The sequence below is a fragment of the Callorhinchus milii genome, unplaced genomic scaffold (assembly GCF_018977255.1).
Source record: "Callorhinchus milii isolate IMCB2004 unplaced genomic scaffold, IMCB_Cmil_1.0 Scaffold6, whole genome shotgun sequence".
Lineage (NCBI taxonomy): Eukaryota > Metazoa > Chordata > Chondrichthyes > Chimaeriformes > Callorhinchidae > Callorhinchus > Callorhinchus milii.
Window position 1 is genome coordinate 21,367,437 of NW_024704747.1, and position 14,624 is coordinate 21,382,060.

Sequence of the window (14,624 nt, forward strand, 5' to 3'; positions counted from 1 at the left end):
GCTCAGTCGGTAACACTCTCCCCCCTGAGTCAGAGGATTATGAGTTCAAGCATATTTGAACTCACATAGTCAAGCTGACACTCCAATACAGGACTAGGGTCTACTGGAATATTGGAGGTGTTGCCCTTTGAACAAGACATTAAACAGAGGTTCAGTCTACGTTTCAAGTGGATATTAAAGATGTTAAGGATCCTATGGCATGGTTTGAAATGTAAAGGGAGTTTCACCAAGTCCCCTGGCCAATAATAAAATAGGTTATTCAATTCATGACTGTTTGTGGGAGATTGTGTGCAAATTGGCTGCTGTGTTTGCCTATAAAAATGCACTCTCCACAGTAAATTGTGACTTGTAAAGCACTTTGAGGTGTCCTCCCAATGTGAAAGGCACCATATTAAATACAAGGATTATTATTGTTTCTTTTTAACAGGCTGGCTTTTCCTTGTAGCTGTATCATTTTCTTACAGTGGCACTTTTTTTTCTTAATGCTTTGGTTTATGTAATATTCATGGTATGTGCACTGAACACTGATGAAATTAAAGGGAAATTATTTGAAATTGACTTGCTTCTGAATATAAATTTATCTCGAGTAATTTTCTGTCTTGTGTTATTGAAGTAAATCTGCCATGAACAGTCACTCTTGGGGTTGATCTAAATTGGCTTTTTAAGACTGGTTGCTCCCAATGGAGTTTTTACCTACTTTAGAAAGGGCTTCAGATGTATTGGTTACCGACAGAATCATCTAAAGAGAGGTGAGCAGAATAATGCATTTTATTTTGTCTGTTAGATTTGACAATTGATTATGATGTCTAACAGTCTTGGAACAGCACAATGTAGGTTTGAGAAAACTGGAATGTTTAATATTAAAGATAATGGAACAGCGGTCTGCTACGTGAAGAGGGTTTGGGAGTGAAAAAGTATCAGTTATATTAAGCATGTTTTTTGATGGGTGGGGGCTTAATAAAACCTGCAATCTAGTTCTTAAAAAGCCATTGATACAATAATTCTTGTGTTTGATATGGCACCTTATCATGTCTTCGAGACGTCTCAAAGCACTACAAAGAATATATTGTAAAGTGAATTGACTGTATATTGTCGGTGAAATATGGCAGCCAATTGCCCACCGCAGTGTCCCACAAACAGTCGTGGATTGAGTGACCAATTTAATATTTTTTTTGGAAGGAATTATTACTTCCGGAAAAGCGATCCTCTAATCGACTAACAACCGGATTCCTACTTACTACTAGGTAAAGAGAGGCGTGAGGAGTAAGGAAACTTGCCCAACATTTCGCTCTGTCTGGGAATAGAACCCAACCTCGCTTGTGAGACGAGTGCTCTAGCCAATACACTCCACACTTGTCTTTATGTGGAGAAGTACATTGTGGCAGAAATGACGCATATACCTGTGCATAGCTGTGGCTATGTTGAGAGAGCCATCATATGTTTTGCAAATTGGAGACAAGATTTCACCCTGTTTGCATGCGTTATTGGCTGGAAGAGGAAGGTTTTAAATTGAGCTGCTGGAGAGAATTAGAAATGCACCCTAAGATAAATACTTGCTTGCCACAGATCAATGTGTGAGGAAAATGAATTTTCCTTTTTATAAAAAAAGTTTATTTAGTTTTAGCAAACCAATGTGTTTAATAATTTTTTCTATTCTTTTAGGAAGCTGTCCACATTTTGATAAAACATTCTGCAGATGTCAATGCGCGGGACAAAAATTGGCAGACACCGCTGCATGTAGCGGCTGCGAACAAGGCTGTAAACTGTGCAGAAGCTATAATTCCGTTTCTTAGCAGTGTCAATGTGTCTGACAGAGGGGGCAGGACAGCCCTGCACCATGCTGCACTCAATGGGCATATAGAGGTATGTCAAACAATTGTCAGTGTGCAAACTTAGTTTATGTCAGGGAGCATTGTGATGAACTGTCATTTAGGTGTCAGCCTGTCTCAGTTAGTAGAATGCTCGTCTCTGAGTCAGAAGATTCTGGGTTCAAGGCCAATTGTTAGGATTTAGAATGTCATCTTTGACTGAGTGGAAATAGTGCTGGGCTCAGAGTGCACTGATTTGTAGTTGGTGCCATCCTTTGGATGAGATGTCATCTTCAATTCTATGTGTTTGTATATGTATATATACACACGCAGCACATACTGTGCATTCATGCATTCTGAATATTTTATAATATTTTTAATTGATTAGCATCATTCACTCCTCATTTTTGTAACACCGACTTCTTCAGCGGATACTTTGGAAAGCACATTTTTTTCTGAGCATTTAAATTGAACTCTGAATGATGTAGCAATGCTGAATTTTAAAACTTGTGTATGTTTTTCTTTCTCCCTTCTTCAGATGGTAAATCTCCTATTAGCAAAAGGGGCCAATATTAATGCTTTTGATAAGAAGGATAGAAGAGCTTTGCACTGGGCAGCTTATATGGGTGAGTAATATATTCTTCAAAATACTTATTTGAATATTTAAACCAATTATGTTTATGCAAAATGCATGTGAATTATGTGCTATCTTTATTTGAAGGTCAAAGTTTAGGAAATTTCAATAATAAAGCTAAAATGAACTTATAAAGGTTTCTGCAATCAAATTTGCTTTCCCACTCCCAGCATATTTTTGGAAACTAGTCCCCTGTACTATTGCTTTTTTAGATAATAAACTGTTCATCCCAGTCTGAGAAGGTACATTTCCTTATAACTCAAAGCATGAAAGGCTCTATTTTTTCTCTGGCAGAGGCACAAAGGAGATTGGGAACTGTCCTACTGGTCCATGGAACTATCTGATTGTGGTGTGCATTATTCAGTGGTAGAAATTTAGACCACAATATTTGCTCCGATCTGTAAGCTTCTGAAGGCTTATTAATGTATATTGGGTGTGCATTTCTGTGCTCGTGTTAATAATAATAATCCTTGTACTTGATATAGTGCCTTATCACATTGTTGAGACGTCTCAATGTGCTTCACAGAGTATGGTGTAAAGTTAATTGACTATATTTTGTGGGCAAAACGTGGCAGCCAATTGCACACAGAGTGTCCCACAAACAGTCGTGGATTGAGACACACATAATTTTTTTTAAAGTTTGGGGATTTGGAGTGGGACATGTGCCAATGCCAACACCATATCTGTACATGGCAAACACCCAGCACCAGAGCCCTGTCCCCAGGTCAGCCAGATGAAGGTTGCTTTATAAATGCAAATTGGATTATTGTCTATTCTATCAAATCCACGTGCAGAGATGTTGCATTTTGAATTTGGTGTAAGGCACTCAATGTTTTAAATGTATCACAGGTCATGTTGAACTACTTTCTTTGCTGGTGAGTCATGGAGCGGAAGTTACTTGCAAGGATAAAAAAGGTTACACCCCACTCCATGCAGCTGCATCCAATGGGAAGATTAGTGTGGTGAAGCACCTGATTAATCTTGCGGTCGAAGTAAGTGTTGGTTTTGTTGAAGGGTATACGTAGAGCGAGTTTCAAATCCTTCTGGATTTGATTTGGGTTTTTGGGGGGATTAGAGTTTTAAGTTTCATGTAGGGAATAAAGCTTTAAGATGCAGCAAGTGTTCAGATGTTCCAAAGCTATCTCTCTTTAATTGTGCTCACCAGTGCTTGCGGTGACCAGCAGGGCAGTAGTTTTGACTGACTTTCTCTGCTTGTGTCATTCAGTACCTTGGGATGTCCTTCCGACATGAAAGGCGTAAATGCAATTTGTTGTTGTTCGTGCACTATCTTGCTTTTACAGTTGATTGAAACCAATATCACTCTGTTCATAGATTTTGTATTGCACACTTATGTTGCTCTCCCATATAAGACAATGTCTCCAAATGTTAATGCAGTGCAGGTTTAAAATGGTGTTTTATTATGTTTGTTAATATTGACTATGTTGAACATTCTATTGATTTGCTGCTCTTCACTTAATTGTACAACTGTTGAATTTTCTAATGACAGATTGATGAACCAAATTCCTATGGAAATACAGCACTCCACATTGCCTGTTACAACGGTCAAGATGCTGTGGTCAATGAACTCATTGACTATGGTGCTAATGTAAATCAGCCCAACAATAAGGGATTCACCCCTTTGCACTTTGCTGCTGCTTCAACTCATGGTGCTTTGTGTCTTGAACTATTAGTGAATAATGGATCAGATGTAAACTTCCAGGTAAATTTTTACATTTTCGTGTCTTGTTTTTCAAAGGGAACATGATTTATTTTTGTCAATTCATTGATTTATTTAGTATTGATAGGTGACAAACCAGAAATACATTTAGATTTTTCATTCAAAGCTTAACTCTCTAGATATCAAATCTCCACTTTAACTTTCAAAATAATTTTCAACTCATGGTTTCTTAGAATTCCATGGCCTAACTAATCGTCTTTAATCTGTTTTGAGACCAGGTTATACATATCAAATGCAGGGATTATGTATTCTGCATGCCCTATCTTCCTGGAGGGTGGGCGAGAGAAGAATATTGTACATTTATCTGGGAGCAAATCTTTAAATAAACAGAGGAAACTTGTGATGTTAGTAGTCTTTCACTCACCTTCCTCATACTTGAGTAGTTTGCCTTGCCGTCTTGAAAATACTGTATATCTTGGACCTCATAATAAATATTTGACTTACTTTCTGTGGTTGAAAAGAGATCTAAACAAATGTTTGGAAATCATTTTGCTGTTTTGAATGCTGTTATTTCTTCCTCTTTCTTTCCAAATAAATGCTTGGAATATTGAAAAATGTTTGATGCATTGATTTTCCTCTACCTTTTCAAAATGTTTATGGTGTTAACAATAGCAGCATCTTTCATGACCTCTCATCCCTGTCAATCAGTGCTTTTTCCTTCCCAGCTGAAATAATTAACTATTGCATCTATCTATAAAAAAGATGTGTAAAAGGTTATGTTTCTCATACACAACAACCTACTATTTAGTTGTAAATACAAACTTGACTTTAGGTCAGACTAGTCCATGTGGGATACCATTTGGCACAGCACAAGACGAAAACCAGTTCAACACATGGTAGATTCTTTGATGAGGCTTGGCATCCTCATTGTCTTAAGAAAAATAGCCTCTTGTAATGTATCTGGTACTCTGCTTAACTGTGGAGTTCCTTGAAGGATTCAAAACATAGACCAGTACAAGGGTCTATAAACTATAATTATTAATTATTGTGATTATAAATATTGATTATTGTAACATATCTAAATTTATAATTTAATATAATTATGAATTTAAATTTATAAATGTAATTCAATATAATTATAAGGGTCTATATCTATAATTGGGACATTGTGAAAGGCAATATAAATGTAATTTTTTGTTATAACGGAAACCTGCTTGGTCCCAGTCGGTTTGTTGTGTGTAGCAACCTGGTCGATTTCAAAGCTGATGCACAGATTTTAGCAACTTTCTTGTAATAACAGACCTGCTGAATATTTTCAGTTTGGGCTAAACACCAGATCTGCATGTATTGTGTTTATGTGGTTATTTAAGACCATTTCCAATTGAACGTATATCCAAAATGACCATGAAATTTGTTATTTTTCAGAGTAAAGATGGCAAGAGTCCATTACACATGACCGCAGTCCATGGAAGGTTCACACGATCACAAACTCTCATTCAAAATGGTGTGTTGAAATATTTTTTTTTCTGTTGCATGGGCTAATTTGACATTCATTAAAAACGAGGACAATTGCTATTGGTCATCACATTTTAGCAAATTTATTTTATGTAAATGGTGTATAATTGATGTAAGTATTGCAGAGAAATAAATAAAAGCAGTTTTCAATATTACATGGAATCTTGTAGCATCAAAACAGGCCTATTCTGCCCAACCTGTCTGTGCCGATGCTTATATTCCATATGAGCCTCCACCCATCAGAATTTGCTTCCTCCTCCTTAGACACCCACCTCCTCCACTTGCCCCTTCATATTCTTGTCCCTTCTTGTGTATTTTCAATAGTATGGAAAAAATTTACTGTCTTGAAGTCAGGGGAGCTCTGATCATTGATCTGGCAGACACTGTTGAACATATAAAGAATATTTTCTGTTGTCCATTATAATTTTTTTTAAATGTTGCTCATTTCCTTTTGAAGGTGGTGAGATAGACTGCGTTGATATAGACGGCAATACCCCATTGCATGTGGCTTCCAGATATGGGCATGAACTTCTGATTAATACCTTGATAACCAGTGGAGCTGAAACGGCAAGGTAAGTTACCAAAGAAGTATGGTGCATCTATGAAATTTTACAATATGTAGGAATAACAACCGGACGCAACAAACGAGTACAGTGTACAGAAAAAGTTTTACAAGTCACAACAAGCATGACCAGCACAATGAACAGTCCTTTCTATTTTCCACATCGGGCCCTGAACTCACAGTCTAGGCTGACACTCCAGTGCAATGCTGATGGTGTGTTACGTTGTCGGAGCTGCCGTCTTTTAGGTGAGGCGTTAAACTGAGGTCCCCTTTCAGGTGGACATTAAAGATCTTGAGGCACTATTCAAAAATAGAAGGCAGTGCTCCCAGTGTCCTGGCCAACAAGTCCCCCATATAAAATTGGTCATTCGTTTCATGGCTGTGTGCAATTTTGTGATGCCGCATTTGCCTATACATACATGCAGTGACTCCATTTCACAGTAAATCCTGTGAAGTACCTTGAGACGTCCTTCCAACGTGACAAGATGCTATATCAAATGCAAGTATTATTTAAGAGTGCACAAGATAATGGTGTAGGAGGCTGTTGAGAAGAGTTCGTCAAAGGATTTTTTTTTAGATGAACTAAATGGGTGTGTTCGAGACTGTAGGCTTCCTGGTTGATTTGCAACTAATAATAAACGAAAAGGTACCAGGCGTGAAGGAGCCTCCTTGTAGCCAGTCACAAAGAGAATGTTACCAACTTTGCACACTTTCCTAAAATCAATCAACCTAGATAGAGTGGGAGAGTTGCCCCCTGGCACCACTTTAATTGAATAGAACCATGAAATGTGAAAATGTCAATTAAGTGACAGATGGAGAGTAGTAACACTGCAGTTTTCCATGTTCATACAAAAAACAAACGAGCAGCATCATAGTGATAATAATCCTTGCATTTTATGTAGTTTATCATATTGAGATGTCTCAAAGCGCTTCACATTATATATTGCATCAAAGTAAGTAATGTTGCCTTGAATGTTTACCAATCTTCTTTCCTCCTCCCACAGACAACTCAGGAAAGTGCCATATATGAATTATGGGCACAGATTAAAATCCAAGTGCTGAATGATTTAGCACCTTACCACTCTTTACTAAACCACTGGAATAAGTTTCAAAGCAGCACTTTAATTTCCAGTTTCTCTTGAAACTCAAACTGTATGAGGTTGATGGGAATGATAATCCCTCCAAAACCCAAAACAATAATAAATTGGTCATTTTCAATCTACGACTGTTTGTGGGACATTGCTGTGCGCAATTGGCTGCCGCGTTCGCCCACAAATATACAGTCAATTCACTTTACAGTGTGTTCTGTGAAGCGCTTTGGGATGTCCTCCCAAAGTGAAAAGCGCTATATCAAATGCAAGGATTATTATTATAGTTGTGGGCTGCCTTCTTGGAAGTGGTATGAAATTGCAAAAATTTGATTGAACTGGAATCCCCAGAAATATTTTTTTTTAAAACACCTACTGCTGGATTTTCCACTTGGAAAGTTTCAGAAGTGTATATGGTCCCATGTTGGAAATAATACATCTATCAAACTTTTACTTTCATAAAACCTGCGGAAGCTCAGATTAAGGTATTTTTAGACCTTGTGAGGTTTGGCATTTGTAAAATATATCCTTTTTGAAATACTTGTCGAGAGTCGAGAGTGATCACGGTTGATTCGCCTGTTCCTTTAGAATCATAGAAGTACTCCAAACTTAAGATTGACTATTAAATAATTAATTTTTCATTTCCTCTATTGGCCTTTCTTCCAATCCCAGCTCCTGGTTTCTGGAGACAGGGGAGCCAAGACTTTTGTTATCTTGCTCGCTGCTGAAATTGTCTTTTTCTACTCAGCAACCTGGTGCCGCATGACTGAGTTTAAGAATTAGTTGTCTGTGCAATAATACTTGAATTTGGTTATAGTGCCTTTCCCACTGGAAGGGCATCTCAAAGCGCTTCAAGGTATTTACTGTGAAGTGGAGTGGCTGTGTATTTCTAGGCAAGCTCAGCAGCTCACTTGCGCACAATGATATCCCACAAACAGCTATGAAACAAATGACAATTTTTTAAAATCTTGTATGTGAAAACTCTTCTCAGAACAAAATTGTTTTATTTTTCTTGAGTGCTGATTTGTACAGGACTCCAATGCTGCCACTTGCTCATTGATACTCCAACCAAGTAACCATTGTGTAAGTCTAATCTGAATTATCGACAAGAGATTTGACTCTGAAGGGGATCGCATTGAAGTATGATCCTACATCCACACATGTGCATAACTCTAGCATGGGTCATTGGATCATAATCACGAGTGGAGCCCTGACTAATTTCCCCCCCCCTCCCTCCTCCCATTTCACCAATTTATGGGGTTTTTGTTGTTGTCCAAGCTCAAATCAATTTGAAATTAAATCTAGATCAAATCTAGAAATAGTGGAGTCCTGTAGCTCAGTGGTTAGAGCACTTGCTTTGCAAGCGAGAGACCTGAGTTCAAATCCAGGCAGGGCGAAACCTTGGGCAAGTTTCCTTACTCCACACGTCTAATAATAATCCCTCCAAAAACAATAATAAAAAAAAATGGTCATTTTCAATCTACGACTGTTTGTGGGACATTGCTGTGCGCAATTGGCTGCCGCGTTCGCCCACAAATATACAGTCAATTCACTTTACAGTGTGTTCTGTGAAGCGCTTTGGGATATCCTCCCGTAGTGAAAAGCGCTATATCAATTGCAAGGATTATTATTATTATTATCCTTCCCACACCAGGTCTGCATTAGACCAGTGCTTTTAACAACTCAATTAGAAATATTGTGCTGTGGAAAGCAGAAAATGTGTATTCTGGCCAATTGATATATTTACCAGTACATTTTCTTCACTTGTGCACATAATAAAATACAATTATGTAGAAATGTAAAAATGTACATGAAATCTGATTATATAACTTGGCCTGATTTTGTGATATATCTTTTATAGGCGTGGTGTCCATGGAATGTTTCCCTTGCATTTAGCAGCACTAAATGCACATGCTGACTGTTGCAGGAAGTTGTTGACTTCAGGCAAGTGTATTAAAAACAATCTTGATTCATAGTACTTTTATGAACAGGCCTCTTGCAATTCAAGTCTGGGCAGCTTGGCAAATTTCTGAATGGCTTCCTCTAACATTGTGTGCTCTTATACATGCTTCATTATGAGTAATGAAATACAACCCAAGGCTTTCCTGAGTGCCTGTGTGTCAATGATCGTAGTATCCTGTATTGTTTCAAAAATCAGTGGGCAGAATTGTTTAACTTGGCACAGGTTGAAACTGCTGAATCCTGATTGTTATAAATTGTCAGTTTTTACATAATTCCAAGTCTTGTGAAAGTGGGTAACCTTTTTTAATTTAACTTATTCACCATTGCATAAGCATGCAGAACTGTTGTACTGATCTTGAATTTTTTAGTAATTCAAGGAATTGATTGTAGAATACATGCTTTGTGTGACTGGTTTATTTCTGTTACTGACTGTTTGGCTTCTTCGCCTGCCCACAGCAAGCAAATCTCCTTTCAATCTATTTTTACAAAATAAATGCACTTTTACTATGTGGAATGAGTTGGTGTAATTGAGTAAAATAATGGAATGTGATTGTGAGTAAACCAAGAGGCTTTCTTCCACAGCATTGTGTATGTTCCTTGAGTGCTATGCCTAGTGCAGCAGCTCATTTTTATTGTAAGGTTGAGCAGCCTTTGATCGGTTTCCATGGCGATCACTTGCTTTGGGCAGTTTGTGAACTCTTGCATTTGCTAACTGATTTCTGTTTTGCAATATTTCTTGTGGTTCACTAGGGCAAAAATATAGCATTGTTTCCTCATTTAGTAATGAGCGAGTCCTGTCTGCAGGCTTTGAGATAGACACTCCAGATACTTTTGGAAGGACTTGTCTTCATGCTGCTGCAGCAGGAGGGTGAGTGAGTTTATTTTCTAAAAGACACATCTACCAGCTCAAATGTTACTTTGTTCTATTTTGTTAAAATCCAATTATTGTTTCACTCTTTGGTCAAGGTATTTATCTGCTTTTTTTCCACACCTCTGACATTCAAACCTGTATTGAACAAGCATTGTTGAAATGGTATTTTTTGATGTTTGTGTGGGCTGAATCTTTGGTTCATTGAATCTGTTACTCCAGTTAATGCGCTGTCTCCTTTTTCTAATTCAGTTGGGCTTGCCCTTTATTGAGACAAATTATATGTAATGTCATAGTAATGTACTGTATGCTTCATCACACAGCAACGTAGATTGTATAAAACTGCTGTTGAGCAGTGGAGCGGATTTCAATAAGAAGGACAGATGTGGCCGGTGCGTGGTCTTCTTTAAACTATTCATAATAGTAATTGTGATTATATCTGATCAAAATTGTGATCTTAAAATGTAATCTTAAAATGTGTTATTAGTTATGATGATCATAAGATGTTTCTAGTGTATTTTAGTATCTCCAGCTACATGTACAATTAATAGTGTTATTTCATACTTGTCTCCTTGTGAATGCCAGCTGAACTGTAGCAGTTAAATCTTGTATGAATATTTGAAATAATTGAATTTAAAGGCCGAACCGATGGAGAACTATTGCATTTACAAGTAGGATTTAAGCATACAATTTGACAAAGATGTCAATCTGAATGAAGAAAAGATGAATATTGTGCATTTTGATTAGCTTTTCTAAACTCCTTGAAACATCTTTCTGATTAAAAGCAGAATAATTTGCAAGATCTGAATCTTTGTGTAATACTGATCTTAGCTATTACTGAAAACTTTTTTTAACTTTAATATTTTATAGGACCCCACTGCATTATGCAGCTGCAAATTGTAATTACCAGTCTATTATGACACTGGTGACAACAGGAACCAACATTAATGAAACTGATGAGCGAGGCTGCACTGCTTTGCACTATGCTGCAGCATCAGACATGGACAAAAAGTAAGAACATCTATTCATGCATGATATGGTGTGTGGATCTGCAGCATCTCTTGTGGCTAAATTTGTCTTTATTCATAAAACACATTGATCTTGAATTCACTTTGAAATAATTCTATTATACAGAGTACATTTCAATCTGTGGGGAAAAAGAGAAGCACTTCTGATGTTTCTAGTGTATTTTAGTGCAACTCCAAATACTTTAACTCTCTGTTCTTCCCCTAAATTGGTATTATATGACAAAATTAGTTGATATAAATGAGCAGTAAAAGAGGAGGGATAGGAATTGTGATTTAATTACATCTTTGACATTGTAAACCCTTTCCAATGACAGAACGTACAGGTTAACAATCACATTTACTTTTGAAATTTCAGTAAATTTAAAGTTTTTAAAAACCTTAAACCCGTTGAATGTTTTGATTCTTTCACCAAGGAAAAAAAATATCTTGGAAAATTCAGATGAAAATATTGAAGACGTTGATAACACAAATGAGACGAAAGAAAAGGAGGCCTCGTTGTAAGTTTGAAAATTTCCAGACGTAACAACGTGAACTAAAACTTCCATGATTGTTCCTGCTGCTTTGGGCTTCAAATTGTGCTCTGTGGTTTTACTAACTTTTGAGTGTGGAGTTATGGGTCTCAAATTGCTTGCTTCAAACAAAGACGAGAGGAGTTTTATTTTTAGAGCACTGATGTGTTCATGAAACATCAATTTCAAGTGGCAATAATATGTGATTAAACCAATTTAGAAAAGCTGTCATGTTGCCTCCTTTTTTAGATTTATGGATAAACCTTTCCTACAAATATATAAATAAATGACTTCCAAAATATAAATATGGTCCTAGAGCAAGTATGTCATTTTTAAGTGAAAAACATAAACCTCTATGAGAAGTGCTATGTAAATTGCAAGTTTATTATTGTTCATTGAATTTTCTGAAGGTATAAAAATATTTGAAAACTGAAATAATGGCGAAACTATAAGGTCCTTATAATTTGTAATCACCATGTGAATTGAAATGTAAAACAGAATTTATATACATTATGGCTAATGTAGTATTTCTTTTTCTGGGTAAGATGAAATATGAAAACTAGTTTAATTGTTTTGGAAACTAGTAATGTTTGCAAGGTTCAGCTGCTCCTGCAGAATTCTGATATTAAAGTGAACACACTATAAAACTTGTGTGATCTGTTTCCAGTGATGCTAACTTTTGAGTGCAGAGTTGTGGATCTGGAATTGCTTGCTTCAAACAAATGCGCAAGGAGTTTTAATGAGGTTGTTGTCGTGCTCCAAATATTGGATCAAATGTAATCCTGGCGTGCAGGCCATATGCTAAACTTTGGACCTGATTTCTGAAAAGTTTGAATCCCAAAATGTCTGTCCAAAATACGTGTTATTTTTGCAGCAGCACGTATTGTGGGAAAACGACTAAGTACAGGTCATATGCTTTCTCCTCCTTAAAATGCTTCTTGTATACATGGTCTGCATTACATGCAAGCTGCTGAGTTTCTATTGTCCTGTTTACTAGCTCACCTCTGTGCATCTGTGTATTCTATCTGCAATATTTTATATAAAATTGATGCTTTGGGGTAAAGCAGTGGAATTAAAACACTGTCTTTTCAGCTTTGGGATCTCAGCTCAGTTTCAGCCCTGAATTACTGCATGAAGAGCTGCATTTTGAGAGGCTTAAGTAGAATGAGTTTATGCCATCTCAGCTCGGAGCTTTCTGGGTTCAAGGCAACATAAAACTATTTGTGATGCACAACTAACTGCTTTATACTTAACCTGGTATTGGCTGCCTGAATGGAGTATTGCGTTTTCTGACACTTTCATCACCAAATGAAAGCAAGAAGTCACTGGGGGTCATGGGGGGGCAAAAACCCTTCCTGTAGTGTAATTTAGCCCGTCCTACGAAAAATGGTGCACTGACAGGCTGTGCCTCAAGAATGTTGTTTGAAGAGAGGTGGCCTTGCTTGTCATTTTCCTTTCAGTGACTTCCTGATCATTGATCCTGGTTGGGCACATAACTTGCAGCAGACATGCTCTTTTTCCTTGGAGAGGGAAGGAAAAGGCCAACTCAAACTGTCACGTTCCAAATGGCCAACTTCAAACTGCTTAACTGCTCTGTTGGTGGTGGTGTGGTGCAGTAGGCAATTGGGAGGGATAAATTTAATGGAGGAGCAAATGGGTACCACAACAAATGCGGAACAGTTGATATTGGGAACTTAACGGGGAGGGGGAGGGACTGAGGAGAAATGTCTCCTTTATCGTAGTTCATCTTGCAACCTCACCTCTCATCTTCTGTCTTTTAAAAAAAAAAGTGAATTATTGCTCAGGTAATTCTTTCTTTAATTGATAAATCTTTGCTTGTCCATATAATACGAAAGAATACATTTTTTTTGTCAAAATCAAAACAAATGCTTAACCTGCAAATATTTGAATAACAAATTAACATTACCTGAAAACAAGTTTCAGCCGTTCATTCTTTCAACTAGATAGCATTATTGCTTTACTTCATGTATTTGAGAGGGCAAGAAGTGGAGAAACATTGACTAATGCTAGGATTCCTTTACCTTTTGTGAAATGTATTGCAGATGCCTACATTATTTGCTCCATAATGATGCCAATCCAGGAATTCGAGACAAGCAGGGTTATAATGCTGTCCACTATGCAGCTGCATATGGGCATAAGCAATGTCTGGAACTGGTGAGTAATAGGTTTTGTTAAATGTTCATTTCATTATCCAACAGTGCTGTGTCCCAATGTTGTGATGTCTGAAGTGGATCTAATTGTTTTTCCTTAAAATGGAATATTACATTTCCTGACGCTGACTTTGATGACCTGATGAACATTTCTACCGAAGAACCAGATGCAATTAAAGATAGGAATTGAACTATTCAGCATTTTTAAAAACTATTCTAACAGCATTGTGGTACTTATGACATTCACAAAACAGGGTGGAGAGTGCTAATTTGACGCTTCTTGGTTGGGTAGTTTCCAAAAGGTTCCAAGGTGTGAGGAAAAAGTCTGGGAGTGAAACTGGTTAACATAGAGAACTATGTTTTGCCCTCTGGTCTTTTTGACATTTTGTAACCTTTTACAAATCACCTACCCTCTCAGGCTCCCATTCTTGTTGCAAATATCTGAAATGTTCCATTGTCTCGCTTCCAATCAGGCAAGCTCCTGGCCACTCGGCTATTCAGAAAGAATAAGCTGTGGGTCCATCGTTACCTGCATATTTTAGGATCAGTGGTGACAAAAATTGCTCAAGAGAGCTCCACAAGTCTCATGGGCGTTTTGAATTGTCTTTTACATTGGATTCAGCATAGTTTTCAAATCCAGGAGCTTTTGATGTCTCCTAAGGTTTTAGTAATGCTGTGGTTGCAGCTTTTGCCCCCAATGTTGCTAAAATTAGAGATTAACCCGACTCCTAGGATGGGTCGCCCACACCCAAACTTAAACTTGACACGTGAATAGACTTGAGATGCAGCAATATTGTTGGG

The 14,624-nt window shown here is 37.3% G+C and overlaps 1 protein-coding gene across 5 annotated transcripts in view; it reads left to right on the plus strand.

Annotated features, from left to right (window-relative positions):
* The window catches only part of LOC103176554 (serine/threonine-protein phosphatase 6 regulatory ankyrin repeat subunit B), a 63,440-nt gene that overhangs the window by 34,041 nt on the left and 14,775 nt on the right, over positions 1–14,624 (plus strand). For 4 of the 5 annotated variants that reach the window (XM_042336134.1, XM_042336138.1, XM_042336137.1 and 1 more), the window contains exons 5-16: positions 1,663–1,863; positions 2,347–2,434; positions 3,292–3,434; positions 3,950–4,162; positions 5,546–5,624; positions 6,093–6,207; positions 9,147–9,229; positions 9,998–10,115; positions 10,439–10,507; positions 10,986–11,126; positions 11,557–11,640; positions 13,716–13,827. In XM_042336134.1, coding sequence (XP_042192068.1) covers positions 1,663–1,863; positions 2,347–2,434; positions 3,292–3,434; positions 3,950–4,162; positions 5,546–5,624; positions 6,093–6,207; positions 9,147–9,229; positions 9,998–10,115; positions 10,439–10,507; positions 10,986–11,126; positions 11,557–11,640; positions 13,716–13,827 — 1,446 coding nt within the window. The remainder of the gene's footprint in view (positions 1–1,662; positions 1,864–2,346; positions 2,435–3,291; positions 3,435–3,949; positions 4,163–5,545; positions 5,625–6,092; positions 6,208–9,146; positions 9,230–9,997; positions 10,116–10,438; positions 10,508–10,985; positions 11,127–11,556; positions 11,641–13,715; positions 13,828–14,624) is intronic. The other variant, XM_042336136.1, reaches the window with a different exon arrangement.